This window comes from Neophocaena asiaeorientalis, unplaced genomic scaffold (genome assembly GCF_003031525.2).
Source record: "Neophocaena asiaeorientalis asiaeorientalis breed wild unplaced genomic scaffold, Neophocaena_asiaeorientalis_V1.1 scaffold399, whole genome shotgun sequence".
Lineage (NCBI taxonomy): Eukaryota > Metazoa > Chordata > Mammalia > Artiodactyla > Phocoenidae > Neophocaena > Neophocaena asiaeorientalis.
Genome location: NW_020173964.1, coordinates 2877009 through 2895610, shown reverse-complemented (window position 1 = coordinate 2895610; position 18602 = coordinate 2877009). Strand labels below are relative to the sequence as shown.

At 35.9% G+C, this 18602-nt stretch overlaps 3 protein-coding genes across 6 annotated transcripts in view; 2 read left to right on the top strand and 1 right to left on the bottom strand.

The window, feature by feature from the left end:
* Positions 1–5597, bottom strand: part of TRIM23 (tripartite motif containing 23) — a 38133-nt gene extending 32536 nt beyond the window's left edge. The window contains exons 1-2 of the mRNA XM_024753067.1: positions 5434–5597; positions 437–599 (exon numbers count right to left, since the gene is read on the bottom strand). Coding sequence (XP_024608835.1) covers positions 437–599; positions 5434–5514 — 244 coding nt within the window. The 5' untranslated portion in view covers positions 5515–5597. The remainder of the gene's footprint in view (positions 1–436; positions 600–5433) is intronic.
* Positions 5598–5957: 360 nt separating this feature from the next.
* The window catches only part of TRAPPC13 (trafficking protein particle complex subunit 13), a 34880-nt gene continuing 22235 nt past the window's right edge, over positions 5958–18602 (top strand). Inside the window, exons 1-3 of one of the 4 annotated variants that reach the window (XM_024753070.1) lie at positions 5958–6308; positions 16984–17052; positions 17617–17716. In XM_024753070.1, coding sequence (XP_024608838.1) covers positions 6263–6308; positions 16984–17052; positions 17617–17716 — 215 coding nt within the window. In that variant the 5' untranslated portion in view covers positions 5958–6262. The remainder of the gene's footprint in view (positions 6309–16983; positions 17053–17616; positions 17717–18602) is intronic. The other 3 variants (XM_024753071.1, XM_024753068.1, XM_024753069.1) reach the window with 3 other exon arrangements.
* SHLD3 (shieldin complex subunit 3) lies at positions 8130–10795 on the top strand. Its single transcript, XM_024753074.1, has 2 exons — positions 8130–8544; positions 9247–10795. Exon 2 carries the CDS (start codon positions 9365–9367, stop codon positions 10118–10120), a length of 756 nt encoding a protein of 251 aa, XP_024608842.1. The 5' UTR covers positions 8130–8544; positions 9247–9364; the 3' UTR covers positions 10121–10795.

The following is an 18602-nucleotide window of genomic DNA, read 5'->3' as shown; positions in this document are numbered from 1 at the left end:
TACTTACCTGTATTTTCATTATTGGCCTAGTCATGTCTAAGATAAACGCTGTTTTGCAGGCAAATGAAAAAGGTTAGTATGTTTTTCTCAGGTGTCTTAAAACTACTGATCTATAAGTACTGAATTTAAAAATTTCAGAAGATGAAATAAAATTAGTACCTAAGAGTGGGCTAGTTTATAGCTTCAAGACTACTGGCTTTAATAGAAACTGAAACCTCCTTGGAATTTTATAATTTTTCTTTTTTTTGGCTGCACCACAGCATGTTCCCCAACTAGGGATCAAACCCGTGGCCCCTGCAGTAGAAGCCCAGAGACCTAACCACTGGACCGCCAGGGAATTCCCAGAATTTTATGATTTTTAAAACCAAGGAGAAAAAAATTGTTTTCTATGATATTTGTATTATGTAAACAATTTTATATATATATATTTTCCTACCTAGGTCTGTTACTTGTCGATCAAAAGGGCAACGGATTGCTCTTCCGTGAAGAGGCAGCCGAGTGAGACAGTCATGACAGACTGTGTGGCCACAAAGCAGAAGGCGAGGAACTTTGTCTCCTTGCAAAGAAAAGACATCTTCACAAACTCCACACTCCAGCACCTAATATTTGGAAAGGACACATGTGCTCTTTAAATGACTTTAAAAGCATAAATATTTTAGGCTAAAAAGAAAAACCTGATCTAATTTAATGAATCAATCTTGTTAAATTACTTTATTCCTCCATGAAAAAAACTGTCTAGGTATAAAATCTTAAATCACCTTTTATTCTTTCATCTGACAGATCTTACCACAATTATATCATAGTGAAATCTCCTTGAAAGGGTAAGTGTTAGGGATCAAGATAACGTTGTAAACTAACATCTTTAGCTTTTGAAAATTATGACATGATTTATTACATCAGAATCCGTAACCATATATAACTCTACCAAAGTTAGGTTCTTAAACAATTTCTCTGCAATTACCTAACCCTCAAAAAACCATCATTAATTTGGACAAAAATAATCTGAAATATGTGCTAGGATGACAACTTACCTTGTAAATGATAAAGAACTTGTTAAGAAAAGACTATAAGTAATTTTCAAGTGTCTTATACTATTCATTTACATCATACAATGTAAAGAATGCAATTAGACTTAAATTTCAATTCCTTGTTCTCGATTAATAAATATGCCCCTGGGTTAGAAAACAGAAAATATTTTGTTTATCTAGTTCCAATTACAAGTACATGACTTGCTCAAGGCCACATAGTCAGTCAAAAGAAAGGTGACAAATCAACTATACTTCAATTTAAAAAAAAAATCAACTATACCTCAACTAAAAAAAAAGAAAGGTGACAAGAATTGGCATATTCTGATTTCCCCGGCCCATCAGTTTGTTTTATAATTAGTCAACAAACTATATTTATATCAATGAAGGTACTTTTATTTCTTAATATACCTGAAGTGTTTCACAATTTAATTAATTTTTTTAAAATACCCACACTGGGGCTTCCCTGGTGGCACAGTGGTTGAGAGTCCGCCTGCCAATGCAGGGGACATGGTTCGTGCCCCGGTCCGGGAAGATCCCACATGCCATGGAGCGGCTAGGCCCGTGAGCCATGGCCGCTGAGCCTGCACATCCGGAGTCTGTGCTCCGCAACAGGAGAGGCCACAACAGTGAGAGGCCCACGTACCGCAAAATAAATAAATAAATAGATAGATAAATAAATAAATAATTAAAAATAAAAATACCCACACTGAACTGTTTGATTGTACCCCAAACTCGGTGCCCACCATCCACGACCTACTACAATCTGGCCCCTGTCCTATGGCTTCTCTTCCCTTCCAAACTCTGTTCTCAAACTATATTGAACAATCTGTAGTTCACAGCACATAACAAACTGCTTTTGCCTCTTTCTTTATGCTAATGCTAAAGAAACAGCTAAATAGACATTTTCCTAGTGGATTCTTTTTTTACATTAATAAACCAACAAATTCGTAAATGAACACACTATCCTTTGGGCCCCCATGTACCATGGATAAGTGTCAATCTCAACACCCAAAACACTTTAATACTTTTATTGGCATTCCAGCCTGTCTTTCCCTGTTAGATGAAAAAGCCCTCAGGAACAGGGTATTCCAAATATCAAGCTCCTATGTGCTTATATTAATGAAGTCCAACAAAATAAAAATTTTAAAACAGCCAACCACCATCCCCCAACAAATACATAATACAAGGTAAAAAAACAGAAAACCCAGAGTGGAAGTCAGACTTAATCCATTAAAATTTTAATCTTAACTCCGCAATTAAACTGGAGTCAGTGCTTGAAATGTAAACACCTTTCACTGTAAATAAACTGATAATTCATAACTGGCTCACATCTCAGTACGGTTCAAAAGAAGCTGAAGTGTAACACATAGTTCACAGAACAGGAAAAGAAAACAGCTTGTTAATTATATGAAAAGGTGTCCACTCTCACCCAAAACATTTTGAAGTCAGTTGAAGCTATCCCAATATACTTTTTTTCAGATTAGATTTTTAAAAGTTGATAACACTCTGTGCTAGTGGAAGTGTGGGAGAATAAATTGCTGGTTGCTGTGAAACGTTTATTGACTGATATAGCCTCTATGGAAGGCAATTTCGCAATACCTATCAAAAGTTTGAATAGCTTAGTAATTCTACCTCCAGGAGTTTATCCTACAAATATCACATGTGTGAAAAGATCTATATGCTATTCCTTAGAGCACCTTTTGCATTAGCAAAAGATTAGAAACAAAGTAAATATATATGGAAAATAAATTATAGCATATTCATATACTGCAAAACTGTGCAATCTGATGAGGAAAAGTTAGGAAATTTTTTATGTACAAACAGAATGATTTCATACCAGCAAAGCAAAGTGAAAAATGACATAGAATATTTAACTTTTGCATAAAGGAGAGGAAATAAAGAGAGCATATATTTTCATATATATTGTTTTACAAGCATACTATCTTTCTGGCAAGATACACAGGAAACATTACATTGGAATTGTAGTTCTCTTTGAGGAAGGGAAACAGCTGGGGAACAGCTACACATAAATCGTATATATACATATATATATATATACACACACACACACACACGCACGCACAATACACACACTTCAAATTATCCTGTATTTTTTAAAAAGGCAGGAAAAAAGTTTCACTTAAATATCCTCACTTTTAAAAAAAAGAACAAAAGAAAAAAATCCTCACTTAAATAACAAATTCAACTAAATACAGAAAAGATATTCATAACAGAATTAGATATTATAAATGCAACATTTTAAATAAATGTCCTCACTATAGTGACAACGTATTAAACTTATATGACAATAAACTCCAAAGAACCAAATTAAAATTTTACTATTTTCATTCATCTCTAACCCCATCATTACACAAGATAAGAGAACTTACTCATGTTGAGACCATAGGTGTTTTCCAAAGAGCACTAGTAAAATCCCACTGATTAGTAAACCAAACATAATTCCAAAAACAGTTACTGGACTATTTTGCATCAACTCAGCAAATAAGAGTAAGAAAATTTTTCTTCAGTATTTATGAATAGGAATTGTGGCTAACAGCATAAGAAATTAAGTCCTAGATAGGAAAAAAGCTCTTTATTTTACAAACTTCACAATATGCCAAAGAGGGCTTCAAACTTATTACGTGTAAATCAAATTTTAATACACCAGGCCATATTTTCAAAGGACTAAGAAAGCTCACTAGTCTTCTGTGAATGTATAGACCAATTTTGGTCTTTTTTTCCTAACGATAAAAACCCTGTCATCATCTACTTGTTCATTAAGCAAGAAGCCATTTTACATATATATATATATATATATATATATATTACCATTATATACTTCAACTTTTACCTTCCAACGAACACGTCTTACTTTCATCTGTGAGATTTTTTAAATTTATGCCACTGTATTTCTTACAAATGACAGCATGAGGATCTTGCCAAAAAGGACTATCCCACTGCACATCTCAGTCACAATTTACACATAAAATTGAAGATTAATAAAATGAGCCTCTAATTTATCAAACTCTGTGCTATAATAAACTGGAGTTACATCAGGCTTTGGTATATTTTTCAGATTTTAAGGCAAACAGGGTAACAAAAGTAGATACAGCAATAATATCCATTCCAATTACTTCTTAATTGAAGTTAATTCACAAAATAACCTTCAGGTATTCTCTACATAGAAAAAGCACAATTCAATAAATAAAATCTCAACCATACAACAAGCTGAATAATAAGAGGGCTCCTCTGCATCTCAGATATGCTATGTACCTTCAGAATAACTTCATTAATATATAAAGGTCAGATAAATCAACCACCACCAATACTAATTGATAATATACTTGTAAGCAGAAATGTACCATTTGTTGTCACATAAAACCAACATTAGGTGAAAAACCATAGGTGTCTATTACTCAAGATCTTAAAAGAACTTAAGATATTTGGTCCAGTGGTTCTGAATCCTAGATGCACATTAAAATCACTCTGGGACTGCAAAAAAATACTGATGTCAACTCACTCAGAAATGTGGGATTAAGTAGTTTCTTTTTCTTTTTTAAGTCCTCAGTGATTCTAGTATGTAGCCAGGAATAAGAATTGCCAATATCTCAGATTACAGATGATGCTGAAGGTTATTCTACAGACCTTTAAGATCAGTTCTCCCTTTCAGATCTATCTACCTATGGAAAAGTGAATTCTACATACTTCATCTGAATTTTTAGTAAACCCACTTTACAGCATTTACACATGTTAGAATTTCAAACTTCAAGCACAGGGTAATTCATATCCCCCAGCGTTAATGGGGCTGTTGGAGACTTCTCAAAAGTGTTGACAGACCGTACTCCCAAAAGAGGAGGCGGGTCAACTAATAATAGAGGTCTGATTACAGAAGTAGTGCGATAGTGAAAAGCATACTTTACGGCCAGTCAACTCTGGTTCTGCTACACAGTGTTAACTGAAACCTGAGTCTCCTCACCTGTAAAACTGTAATCAACACTTACCTCCTCAACAGATATTAACGAGCTAAAATACCTAACTTTGTACCTGGCGATAATAACGGCTCAATTTTCTAAAAATAAGCTAATTAATGCCTGTTGGGCTTAACTAAAAACAGAGGGCCTGGGGAAAGACCAGCCCAGGTCACTCTCCGAGGCCCATTAGCTCCTTTTCACAAACGTCCCCGTTGGCGAGTCCAAGCAGAGGACTAGCGTGACCCGAAGACCAGGTAACCTCAGGCCTGCTGGGATAAAGGTCCGGAGGTGAGGGATAGGTTTGTAAAGCCGAGATGGGCCAGAGGCCGCGCATCCCGCCCAAAAAATGCCAGGGCCGCGGTGCTGCCGCCAGATCTCCGGGTTAAACAGAAGGGAGGCTGATGGTGGAGAACAGAGCACGCAAGGTCCCTCACCTTCACCACGGCCGTCCCCCGGCTGCCCTGACGACCACTGTCTAGTCCCGCTCCAGGCTTGTTTACAACCAGGGCAGCCATCCTAGGAGGAGCAGCGCCGCAGAAGCAGCCCTCAAGGCCTTCACTTGATGGGCGGGGTAGAGCCACCTACCCAGAAGCCTCGGCGCTCGACGCTGGGGCACAGGCGCAGTACCACGCGGGGAGCTGCTGGGACGGTCTCTTCGAGCATCCTCCCGCCAGCCGCTAGGTGTTTGGATTCGCAGGCCTGTGCGTGGGCACTTTGTTATTTTTTCAATTGTTATTATTGAGGAGTCTGAAATAGATTGGAGGAGTAAAATTAAAAGAAAAGAGAAGGGATAAAACAAAAGTAAAGTTTTGGGGTGAAATTCCCGCTCCAGGAACGACCTCTTCTCCCCAACTGCAACACGGACGGGGCGAGAGGGGACTACATGTCCCTGCATGCCCTGCGGCTTTTGAACTACAAGTCCCAGCATGCCACATCTCTATCGTTTACTGCAATGTAGGTATTTGGGAGGCCGTGAATTGTCACCGAGGAGTAGTTTCTTGAAGTCGCGGTGTGTGATTGTGACTGGAAAATAGAGGAGTATTTTATGTATAGGTCTCTAAGAGGCAAGAGATGGCTTTGGTAAAAAAGCCGTTGGGTTCCTAAAGGACTTGGTAAGAAGAGAATTTAAGGCACCACCGGCAGAGAGAAACTTGGGAGTGTGTTTGACGCCCTGTCTTCCCGAACGTGCGCTTTTCTGTCTTCTTCCGAGCTGATTGATCCTTTTCAGCCCCCGTAGGCAGTGGGTCCAAAGTACCGGTCAAAATGGAAGTGAATCCCCCCAAACAGGAGCACCTGCTGGCCCTGAAAGGTAAACTTTTGCGAACCTGACTCCCTTTCATCTGTTTTCTCCCTTTCTCTCACTAGTTCTCGAAGCCTTTGACACATAGACCTGGCCTCTGGGATATAGGCCTCGTCCTTCTTAAACACTGTCAATGCTCACCCTCCTGCTTGGTTCCTTGGCGCCGAGCGAAAGGAAACTATTTCTCCTCTTTGCTTTTCAGGTTTGAGAGCCCCCGTTAGAATGGAATAGATACCTGGTAAATTACTTACTCTGTTACATGCTGCTCAGATTTTAGCCGCAGATGCTGATGTCCCCACCCTACCCGGGGAGAGCCTTGTGAACCGAGATGATTAACAGCGGGTATATAAAGTGGTTTTTCCTTCTGTCTCTTGTCTCTTCATGTGGCAATGACAAAGTTACCAGGCTTCAGCTTCATCTGTGAAATTAGTCTAGTATTGTGCCAAGGTTTTAGAAGTACATAATACTACAACATATAATTTAGGTATGTTAAAACTCACTGTTTACGTCAAAGTATTGTGTATAGGGGGAAATTCATGTCGGTTTGCATACACAGCAAACAGTTTTGAGTAAGTTTGATGATTTAATTGGATCATTATTTAGGGGAAATGAGCAGGGCATTCTTTTTCTGGAATTCCTGTTGTTTTGTGAAACCTTTTATTTGAAACGCTTTCAGCTTTATTTCATCGGTTTTCTGCTACCACAAATGCACTTATTTCTTGGATGCCCTACTCAGTGGTTACCAATATCTTCTTGGACTGAGCTGAAAAGATGCTCGATAGACATGTGAACTCAAGTGAATAGCACTTAACCTTCCTTGTGGGATCCATTTTGAGGGACCCTTATCCCCTTAGTTATGTTGTAAGCATCAAACCTTCCAGAAGCTCACCAGTTTCATTTGAAGCATAAAATCATATACTGATAGTTGGGCTTATCAGAACTGTCTCTGACTGTAGAACTAAGAAACTAAAATATTAACTAATGTAATAGCAATAGGACCTGTGAGCTTAGCCTGGACTGAAATGGCTTATTCTTGAAGAAAGAAGAGAAATTGTCATGTTCTTTATCTCAGACTCATATGTAGTATGTGAAATATATATTACTTAACTCTCAGAAGTTAAACTTTTTCAAGATCGCACAGCTAGTGAGTGACTGAGGTAATATTTCAACACAAGGCCTTCATCTTTCCAAGACTCCATGTTGCCTCCTAATGAAGGAAAGAGCATTTTCAGATATCATTCCATTAGTAGTTTGATGGAAATTTAGAGCAGCTCTGTTAGCTGCTAGGTATCATTTTATACAAATTGGAAGCTATTAAATACAGTTAAATTCCAGTGATGTGCAGGCTAACTGCCGTAGTCCTTTTAGGCTGCTACAGTAGTCTTTCCCAGGTATCTTCTATTTTCCAAAACAGAAGGTTCCTGGAGAAGAGTATTTTAGCAACCTAAAAGGACAAGTGCTTTGAAATTCAGTGTTAGTTTCAGCTTTCTTAAAGCTCTTTGGCCCCATTCTTCCCCACTGTTCTAGTTATCCAAGAGTTTTCACGTTTTAATTTTACCTATGTTGGATGCCAAATATATCAATTTGTCTTGTCATATAAGTTTACTTTCATATGTATGTAAAGTATTAAGGAGCTCTCCCAACATCAGTGTCCCTGGAATACAACACTGAGTGAATTCAGACAACAATGAAAGAATTCTCAGTGGCATGTCTTAAAATGTGAAAATGTAAGGAAAAGGGAAGAAAAAATAAAAACATTATTAATTCTTGAAAGAATATGCTATCTATATTTAGATACATATTAAAATTATGGATGTTAAGGATCACAGTCATTTATGAATTTGAGTTGCCAAATCTGTCAGTCAGTGGACATTAACAGTAAGGAAAAGAATTATTATGAGATTGGTTACTTCTTTTGACTTTCAGAGTCAGTGGTTAAATGAGTATTGTGACATCATGCCAAGGAGACCCCACTCACAGTCATCCTAGCAATGGGAGAACCCCCGTCAAGTAGTTCTCTAATGATTTTTGGAAGAAGGGATTTGACCTCTTGTTTTTTTCTCTGGTAGCTAGGATTTGAAAGAACCTGCATTATGGCTCAGGCAACTTTGGGCCCGATTAGGAAACCTAACTTGCAGATCCTGGTAGGCTCCATTCTTGAGCCTGTGTACTGTATGCTGGAACTTATTATTGATGACTTAATTTGGGGCAACTTGAAGACGTCTGTGTTCTAAAAGGAAAAAAAGTAAGGCTCTAGTCTTCTTGTTGATCCTTCAAATTGGAATTCAGAAGCCATGCTACTAAGGTTTTGACACTGCTTAAGTGCCTCATTTATACAAATGAGACTTTGTCAGGAAACCAGTTTCTAGCATGGTTAAAATGCAAAGTTAAACCATTTTCATGTTTTCAGTATTTACTGAGAATGAAATAAAATCATTATTCTGTCTATATATTTGTTTGGTAGAATTCATGTAATTTTAAAGTATAAAATGATCCATTTTCTTCAGAAAGATTAAAAATTAAAATGATTTTCATTGTCCTCAATTCACGTCTCAAATTTTTTAGTATTATTACATTTTTGTTCATTATTTTCATATGAATCAAGTATTTTAAAAATCACTAATTTACTTTTTGTTTCTGCTATAGTCTTAAGATTATTATTACCTAACATATTAATATCAATACTTCCAAATCCATTATATCTCTTCAGTTAAACATGTTGACTACTAGCAGTTTTAGGCTGAAAGGATATGATAGGGCATCTAATCCAGATCCCTTATTTTGGTAAGAGAAAGGATTTCCAGTTTTGTGGATTACATTCACATTTACCAATAGCACTTTGGTAAAATATCATATTGGAATTGGTTTGTTTTTTTCTTTTTTCCCTGCCCATCTGTATATAGGCCATCCCTACCATATCTTATTCTTTGCAATACTTCCACTTTAGGTCCTGTTTCCCTCTGATTTGGAAAGAGAGAGAGTCTTGTAATTATAAATTGCATTCTAGCTCTGAGGAGCTCAGCTAAGAAATATTCCTTCTTTAAGAGTAACTGGATTACTGCAGAATGACTACAGAAGTAATATTACATTATCGACCATATGAGAGTGAAACCACACAACTGCCAAAAATTGCAGAGAAAGCAATTCAAGACTTTCCTACACGTCCACTATCAAGATTTATTCCTTGGTTTCCTCATGATGGGTCCAGACTTCCACTCAAACCTAAAAGATTACCACCTGTGATTTCTGAAGAGGCACCTGAAGATGTAAGACAGTACTTAACCATTTCAGAACATGATATTAAGTTGCAGAGTTATGATTGCACAGTAGATCTACTGGAGTTTCAACCGAATTTGAAAAAAAAGCAGCACTTAATCCGATCACACACACTGAATGAACAGACTAATTCTGGAAGTCTGGATAAACAATCAGAAAAAGGAAAACGGCACAAGAAGAGGTCTTGGAGTGTTTCACTTCCCAGCAGTAATTGTACTGAAAATATTTTTCCTTTGTCTGAAAAATTGCAAGATAGTTTAAAGGCACTAAATTTGCACTCATTTTATAGAGCAAGATGGACAATAGAGCACACTATTTGTAACAACCAAACTCTGGAAGACATTTGGGAAAAACTCAATCGAATTATCAGGTGCAATGAACTTCCATCTTGTAATGCTACAATCCAGAGACATTTAGGCCAGATATGGGTGTTCTGTGATGTTATGTACTGTGAATATGTGGGAAGTCTTCTTAAAGGAAGATTAGCTCTTACTGGGAAGATTAACTTATTTGTGCATAAATATGGTCTTATTTTTAGTATGTAATGAATTCCACTAATTGTCAAAAAGAAAAATATTCTGAATAAACTGAGTAGGAACTGAAACAGATGAATAAATTTTTAATTGTGTGGTAATATATGTACAGTTTGTATCCCAGAAATAAATATCAGGTGAATTCCTAGGCTTGTCACTTAAGTCAGGAACTTTCTGCGTTCTACTTTGAGCAGCCTTCTTTTAAATGAATTGTGATAAATTATTCTTTTTACTGAATTTAAAGGTAAAATGTTCTATTCCTTTTGTTCTGTTACTTTTCCAATGGTTGAATTAGATATTCCTATGAATTACAGTGACTAGTTTGGATTTTGGTAAATCCCCAAAATCTAATTTTACAGTATTTTTTCTTTACTCACCTAAAGTGTAATGATTTTTTTAAAAATAAAACTAAAACCAGTTCTGTTGGGAATGGTATTCAAGTGCCATGAATGTGGTATTCAAGTTGAGAGACCAGCCCAGATTCTGCTGATATTTCCAAAGATATGTAATAGACAATAGTTGATGTGTTGTTCTGAAACAAAAGTATAAAATGTATAATTTGTCTAAGACCATAATATATCTTTAAGGCAATAAGCTCTTTTGAAGTGAAGTATCAAATATGGGTAAGAGATCAAGTTATTCTTTATTTAATACAGATAATTCAATCTTAATGACTGTTATTGCTGATTACTAATGCTCTGGTTCTTGGAGTCATGGGTTTCCCATAGCAAAATGTTGTGAATTAGGTTTACACATCATTTTATAAAAATATTCAAAGTGATTATATAATAAAAGTTTTATTAAAAAGTATATTTATTTAACAAATTTGAATGCATACCATGAGCTAGGTACTAGAGTAAAGTAGGGAAGGAGACAAACATGGATCCTGCCCTCACAGAGCTAACATAGAGTCACTATTCTTAAGTAGTTAAACTACATCCCTGAAAAAAAACCTGTAAGACTGTACTCATTAGGAAGGCAGAAACACATTTGCCTTGTGGCACAGTGCCTGGCGTGGTAGGGGCTCAATACTACATGGTAAATGTGCCCTTTGGGGGGTTTCTCATAGCCTGAGCTGGCTGAGGTTCCTTAAAACATAAGGAGTCTACCAATTTTTTTTTTTTTTTTTTTTTTGCCGTACGCAGGCCTCTCACTGTTGTGGCCTCTCCTGTTGCGGAGCACAGGCTCTGGACGTGCAGGCTCAGTGGCCATGGCTCACGGGCCCAGCCGCTCCGCGGCATGTGGGATCTTCCCAGAACAGGGCACGAACCCATGTCCCTGCATCGGCAGGCGGACTCTCAACCACTGCACAACCAGGGAAGCCCGAGTCTACCAATTTTTAACTAAAGAGGTTATCTTTTCTAATTAGGTTTCACACTATCCAAACAGTGTTTTGTTTTTAACTTTTAATACCTTTCTTATTGTCTCAAATGAGACTGCTCTGTAGAAAATAATCATCATGTGCATGAATGCTTCCAAAAGTCTTTAAATGAAAAATCACCAGGTGTAGAGGGAGTTTCCAAGGTAACTTCATCAGTAATTACTTCTTCTTTCATTCATTAGTCATCTTACTTTTAAATCAAGAATGCTGGAGAAAAGTCAACAAGTTATTCATTATTACCAGCGAGCTTTGCAAATGAGTTGGCTAATGTTATTAGGCAATCATAAATGGTGGATTTGGTTTTTTTTTTGTTCAGGTCTTATTTAGCATTAGGTTGCTAATCAAGGGTTAAAAGTTAGGTAATCATAAGACAGCATCACTTACATAGACCACAGCATTTCTTTTATGATACATTTTTATTATTTTGAAATGATTATACACAGAACTGAAAATATTCTTATGAATATTTTCTTATGGGCTTCTTATGAGCAGTTTTTTAATTCAAGAATCACACATTAAAAAGAGCTTCTTTGTCTTCATATGTGGCAGATTTAAATTTCTCTAATTTACTCTGTATAAATTGCTTTCTACCCCTCTGAGAAACAATGAAAAGGTGAATCAGAACAGGGAAAATGAAGATTGAGTTTTACTGCAACTAGTGCCGTGATCTTAAAGGAAGAAGCAATTCATTTCTCATCTACCTAGACAATGCTTAGGCAGTAATTACTGAGAACCTTAGGACTGATGATTCTAGCACTAGCTAATAGTAGAGCTCACCAGTATTTCTGGGTTCCACTGTTAAGTCACAGACATGAATAAATTGGGGAAACAAAGACATATGCAGGAAGGTGAATCTGAGGGCATTTGGTAAAATGCCGAAGCATTTACTCTAGGAAAGTAGCAACAGTGCCATAATTTTATTTTTCCCCGACGAGCTATCCACTTTCAAATAAATGTTAACTCAAATTCTAAGAAAAAAGATGTGAAGGGCATCACATGAATTTAACTAAATTATTTGCCAACTTAGCAAATAATTTAAAGACCATTTTTTGAAAATTTCTAAGATGAGCTCCTGCATAATGGTTCCCTTTGATTTAATCTGCTCAAAATGCCCCAGATTATTCCAAGGTTCACAAACTTGAATGCCTTCAGGAACTAGAAAAGTAAGACTATAGAATGTGGTGAGGACTCTGAGAGTGAAGAAGATTTGACATATTTTTTTTTAATGTTGTGACCAAGCAAAATGTATATGTAAGTTGAACTGGCCTAATTCATTAGTTTATAACCTCAAGCCTATCTTTTTTTTAATTTACTGAAGACTTTCAAAAGTTTTTTTTATAAGATTTTAGATGAAACATGAATTTTATAAGTAAATCAAATGTCTGTATTTTGTGAGTTCCACTGAGAGTGTTTCTACACATGGCACTAACTGCATTGTGTGTAGTGAATATTTGTCACTCGACTAAAAATCACATATTCTTTTTTGCCTCCTTAATTTTTGACCAAGAACCTGCTTTAACTTCAAGACTGGATACATAATTACCATTTAATAACCAGTGCTTTATTGTAGTTTCTCTGCCAGTTTTTTTTAAAACGCTGTTTTTTGTTGATATTTGCTCTTTTCTAACATTGTGTTTAATTTTTGAGTTTCATTAATTCATTATAAGACAGGAAATACTAAGGTTTAAATCTATACTTGTTATGGACATACTTTGGATCATCCTTCAAGGAAAGAGATAGTTTTTTGTTTGTTTTTAACATCTTTATTGGAGTATAATTGCTTTACAATGGTGTGTTAGTTTCTGCTTTATAACAAAATGAATCAGCTATACATATACATATATCCCCGTATCTCCTCCCTCTTGCGTCTCCATATTTTTTTTTTAGATTCCCTGTATATGTGTTAGCATACGGTATTTGTCTTTCTCTTTCTGACTTACTTCACTCTGTATGACAGACTCTAGGTCCATCCACCTCACTGCAAATAACTCAATTTCGTTTCTTTTTATGGCTGAATACTATTCCATTATATATATGTGCCACATCTTCTTTTTTTTTTTTTTGCGGTACGCGGGCCTCTCACTGCTGTGGCTTCTCCCGTTGCGGAGCAACAGGCTCCAGACGCGCAGGCTCAGCGGCCATGGCTCACGGGCGCAGCCACTCCGCGGCATGTGGGATCTTCGCGTACCGAGGCATGAACCCGTGTCCCCTGCATCAGCAGGCGGACTCCCAACCACTGCGCCACCAGGGAAGCCCCACATCTTCTTTAAAGGAATGAGATAGTTTTATGTTACAAATTTGGCTTTCTCAGTTTGTGTTTAAAAATCTGCAGTATGACAAATTGTGCTTTATAGTAATTTTCTTTGCCTCCACAGGATGATAGTATTTCTTAACCAACTGCTGATTTTTACCCTCTTTTGAAAATAGAAAGAAAATTGGTACTTTAAATACCAGCTTGGGATGTTTTTATTTTTAATGGAGGGTTGTTCTTTACCCACTCTCTACTGTCTCATCCCCTAGAAAACCATAGCATCAGTAAAAGCTAAGCTTTAAAGGGCCTTTGTACATAATGGAAGTTTGAGCATATAATAAGCAAATAAGCTGGCTACACATCTAGGTGAATTAAGAACACTTTTTGTTTTGATCACTCCAAATTTATGTTTATTTTAACTTGTTTGCTTTTTACTATTAACTGAGTATAACCTTTTAAAAAAATTTTTATTAGGGTATAAAATTTTTATTGGGGTATATAGTTGATTTACAGTGTTGTGAAGAACACTTTTTAAAAAGTGTTTCAGGGGCTTCCCTGGTGGCGCCGTGGTTGAGAGTCCGCCTGCCGATGCGGGGGACTGTGCCCCAGTCCGGGAAGATCACACATGCTGCGGAGCGGGCTGGGCCCGTGAGCCATGACTGCTGAGCCTTCGCATCCGGAGCCTGTGCTCCGCACCGGGAGAGGCCACAGCAGTGAGAGGCCCGCGTACCACAAAAAAAAAAAAATGTGTTTCAGGATTCCTTTGAGAGTGTATTTCCTCTTTATTAAGATTTGGTCTCACTTGAAATGAAAAAAAAAATAAGAAAGCACCAATTGGTGTTAAAATTGAGCTTAGAGTCTTGAAAGATTGTGAAAAAAAACTGTTTCCTGTGTGTCATTTTCAGAACACCTTTTTATCCCCTGCAGATTGTACTTAATTTTAATGTTTTCCTGGTTAAAAGTAAGAGTGAAAGAGGTTTGAAACACTTCCCCATTCACTCCCCCACCCACATGATTGATGTGTAGCTGGTTAATGTTCTGTTTGAAATAGTCGGACTTGGAATACCTGTGGGATGTTTCTAATAAAGCATGACATTCCAGGTTTATGACCCTGGGCTTATAATTAAGAATAGGGAAAATTATTTTTGAGCAAAGTGAAGTCTGCGGCCATCTATTTAATATAACATTGTTTAATGGCCTCAGTTCTTGAAACTTTACATCTTCAAAAACACCACTTACTTGAAGAGTTTGGTGAGACGTTAATACTATGTGCCAGAACCTGTGGCAAGCACCGAGCCCACAAAACTTAACATGATATATAAGAGCCTAAACTTCAAGGAGTTTGGATAGGAGTGCTATAAACTTATAAGTGAATAAACATAATTCATGATAAATACAAGGTGCTATAAAAAAAACAAGGTGAACTGTACTTCTTTTCTGAGAAAGATGACATTTAAACTAAGACCAAAATGAGAAAGGCACTAAATTTTTTTTTTTTTTTTTTTTTTGCGGTACGCGGGCCTCTCACTGTTGTGGCCTCTCCTGTTGCGGAGCACAGGCTCCGGACGTGCAGGCTCAGCAGCCATGGCTCACGGGCCCAGCCGCTGCGCAGCATGTGGGATCTTCCCAGACAGGGGCACAAACCGTGTCCCCTGCATCGGCAGGCAGACTCTCAACCACTGCGCCACCAGGGAAACCCAGGCACTAAATTTGATATGACTGATATAGCTAGTTAATTAGTAGTTAGGTGGTACATTTTTACATACATTAACGAATACCACATATTGTGCACTGACCATTTAAATCGATAGTCTTTAAAGATTTGAGTTTTGAGTTGAATGAACATCTTAATAGACTATAAAGAAACAGTCTTCTGGGATTCATTTTCTGAAATGTTTTATGAGTTTGTATGATTTTTACTTCTATATTTTTGTCTTTATTTTGATGTGGTCAAATGTCAATCTTTTTTTTTTAACATCTTTATTGGAGTATAATTGCTTTAATATGGTGTGTTAGTTTCTGCTTTATAACAAAGTGAATCAGTTATACATATACATATGTTCCCATATCTCTCCCCTCTTGCGTCTCCCTCCCTCCCACCCTCCCTATCCCACCCCTCTAGGTGGTCACAAAGCACCGAGCTGATTTGTCTTTATTTTGATGTAGTCAAATGTCAATCTTAACAAAAAGTTGAAAAAGATTTTTAAATTAGAATGTCCTATCCCCGCTAGACTAGGTTTAATTTTCACTTTTTCTAGTTTTCTCTTGCTTAATTTTTGTCCATCTATTTGATACATATGCAGCTTGATATTTGAAATGAATTTGTAAACTAAATTTCATTTTTCCCAGATAGTGAACCAGTTGTCCTAGCACCTTATAATGTTTGTTTTTGCTGCATCCTAATAACTTTTTAAAATTATCTAACATGTCAGTATGGTCTTGTATTAATAAGCCAATTAGTTGATTATGGACTTAAATGTTTTACTACATGTTATGTCCAGTTTTTTATCATTGTTTCCTATTAATTTCTATAGCATATTTTTATTTATTTGTTTTTCTAGATAAACTTTAGATACATTCTGTCATGTTCCGAGAACAAATGCTAGTTTTGGTTGGAATTCTATAAACCTACACATTAACTGACACTTTCATAATTTTTACAAAGAATTAATATTACTTAAAGGGCTACTTACTGAACTTCAGTGGCCTGTGATTATAACCAAGGAATAAAGTTAACAAAAATCCTTTTGGCATAAAATTATTGTTTCATATTCAGAATGGTGCATCTAAATTCTTGTCCCTATCAGACTAACATTGGTTAATATTTTGTTGATATTGTTTACAGTGAAGTCATTCAAGATTTTTTTAAAGCCTTATTCTTGTAATATACCGTAAGCTTTGAAATTATTTTATTTTCTATTTTTTGTATAATGAGCCATATTTCATTTGCATTTAATTTTTATAATTCATTAGGTTGTAAATAAAAGCAAAATTGTTCTTTCTTTTTGTCATATATAAAATTCTTTTTGTTATATCCTAACATTTTTATTAGTAAATCATTGCTGTGTAATAATCTTAGGAAATACTTAATATTATATTGTTTAGGAAGTATTTAGATTATATTTTATACTAGTATAAAATTGATGAATACCATACATTCAGCTTGCGAATACTGGCATAAAATTATATTAATATTTTCTTTCTTTCTTTCTTTCTTTTTTTTTCTACTTTCCCAATTCACAGTGATGCGGTTGACTAAGCCTACTTTATTCACCAATATTCCAGTAACATGTGAAGAGAAAGACTTGCCTGGTATGACACATGCTTTATCCTACTTGCACCTAGGGAAAAGTTGAAACCTGGATTACCTTACCTTGGAATAAGCCTAACCTTGCCAATCTTATGCTAACTCTTCGCTGCATTATTTGTTGCCTGTTTTTGTACGTGTGAATGGTGGCCATCTGAGTAATAGGTCTCAGTCATAATCTATACATCAAAATACTATTGATATCCTGTGGCAACTAGAGACTTCTAGTTTTAGTAAAAATGCATTGCTTGTAATGACACTATTAAAATTTCATTTATCCTCAGATGTTCCATCAATGTATGTTAGCATTCTCTTTATTTAAAAATCATTGGAGCTTTCTATATATCTCATGACCTACGTTTTCCTTTGTTCCTGAAGTGTTCATTTTCTGTAGAAACAGAATTTTTTTGGCATGCATTTGTTGTAGTGAAGATTAGAAATCAGATTTTTTTAATATAATTTTTGTTATGAGATTATTTTTTTAAATATCTCTCCCAGCTGTTTCTTCACATAAATAAAAGTTACTTACAAGGTAGGTGTTAGAATTTGATGTTTTTCTCTTTCTACAGGAGACCTCTTTAACCAGCTCATGAGAGATGATCCTTCAACTGTAAATGGTGCAGAGATTTTAATGTTGGGAGAAATGTTGACTTTACCACAGAATTTTGGGTAAGAATGATATGTTCACATTAGAAACACAACAACACTCTGAAGCCATTACAAATCATGTTTTCAAAAAGTAACTATGGGATGGGAAAATGCTCATGATACATGTATGTGGCTGAAAACAAAAAAAGTTTTACCAAAATTATACTATGTGATTCTGGGTTTTTTTTTTTAATTAAAAAAATAAGATGCATACCAAAATATTAATTCCTAGGGTGGTAGAATTTTAACTTTCTTCTTTAGATCTTATTATATTTTTAAATGCCTACATATTCCTTTTATTTTAACTGACTTAATCTCATTGTCTTTCAGAAGCAGCTCTTTTATTCACCATCACAGCCCTTTACCAACTTAAGTCATTGGACTTGTCAGCTCATTAGGAGTTCTAAATATTTTATTCCTTCTCTTGCTCTTAGCTATTCTCTTACTCTAGATTATTACTGAGGTAGAAGTCCCTGGTTCCATTCTGTTTGCAACTGAGACAATTTGAGACCAAAAGGAATTTTTCGGGTTTTTTCAAAAGGTTTACAGAATGTGGTCATTGACTAGTGTCTTGAAAACTTAGAAATATATTCATGTAAAAAACGTATTCATATTAAAATATTTTTATAAATATATCTACATATACTTATATGTTTATATGCATTATATATATAACATATACTTATAAAGTAATGCCACTAGTCATTATTTTTATTAGGATGACTTAGAAAAAGAAAAAGAAAATAAATTGGTAAAAAATACTCTGAGATCAATAACTTGGTCTCTTCTAGGTTCGGGGCATAAGTTATCTCAAAAACTGCCTTTCTCTAGCCTCCTCAGTATCAAATCTTCAGACTCTTAACATGGATCTGATTTCAATGACATTTTTAGGAGGGCTGGCAGTTTT

Excerpts from the sequence above, each read along its gene's own strand:
- SHLD3 (XM_024753074.1), top strand. The coding sequence starts at position 9,365 with ATGACTACAGAAGTAATATTACATTATCGACCATATGAGAGTGAAACC.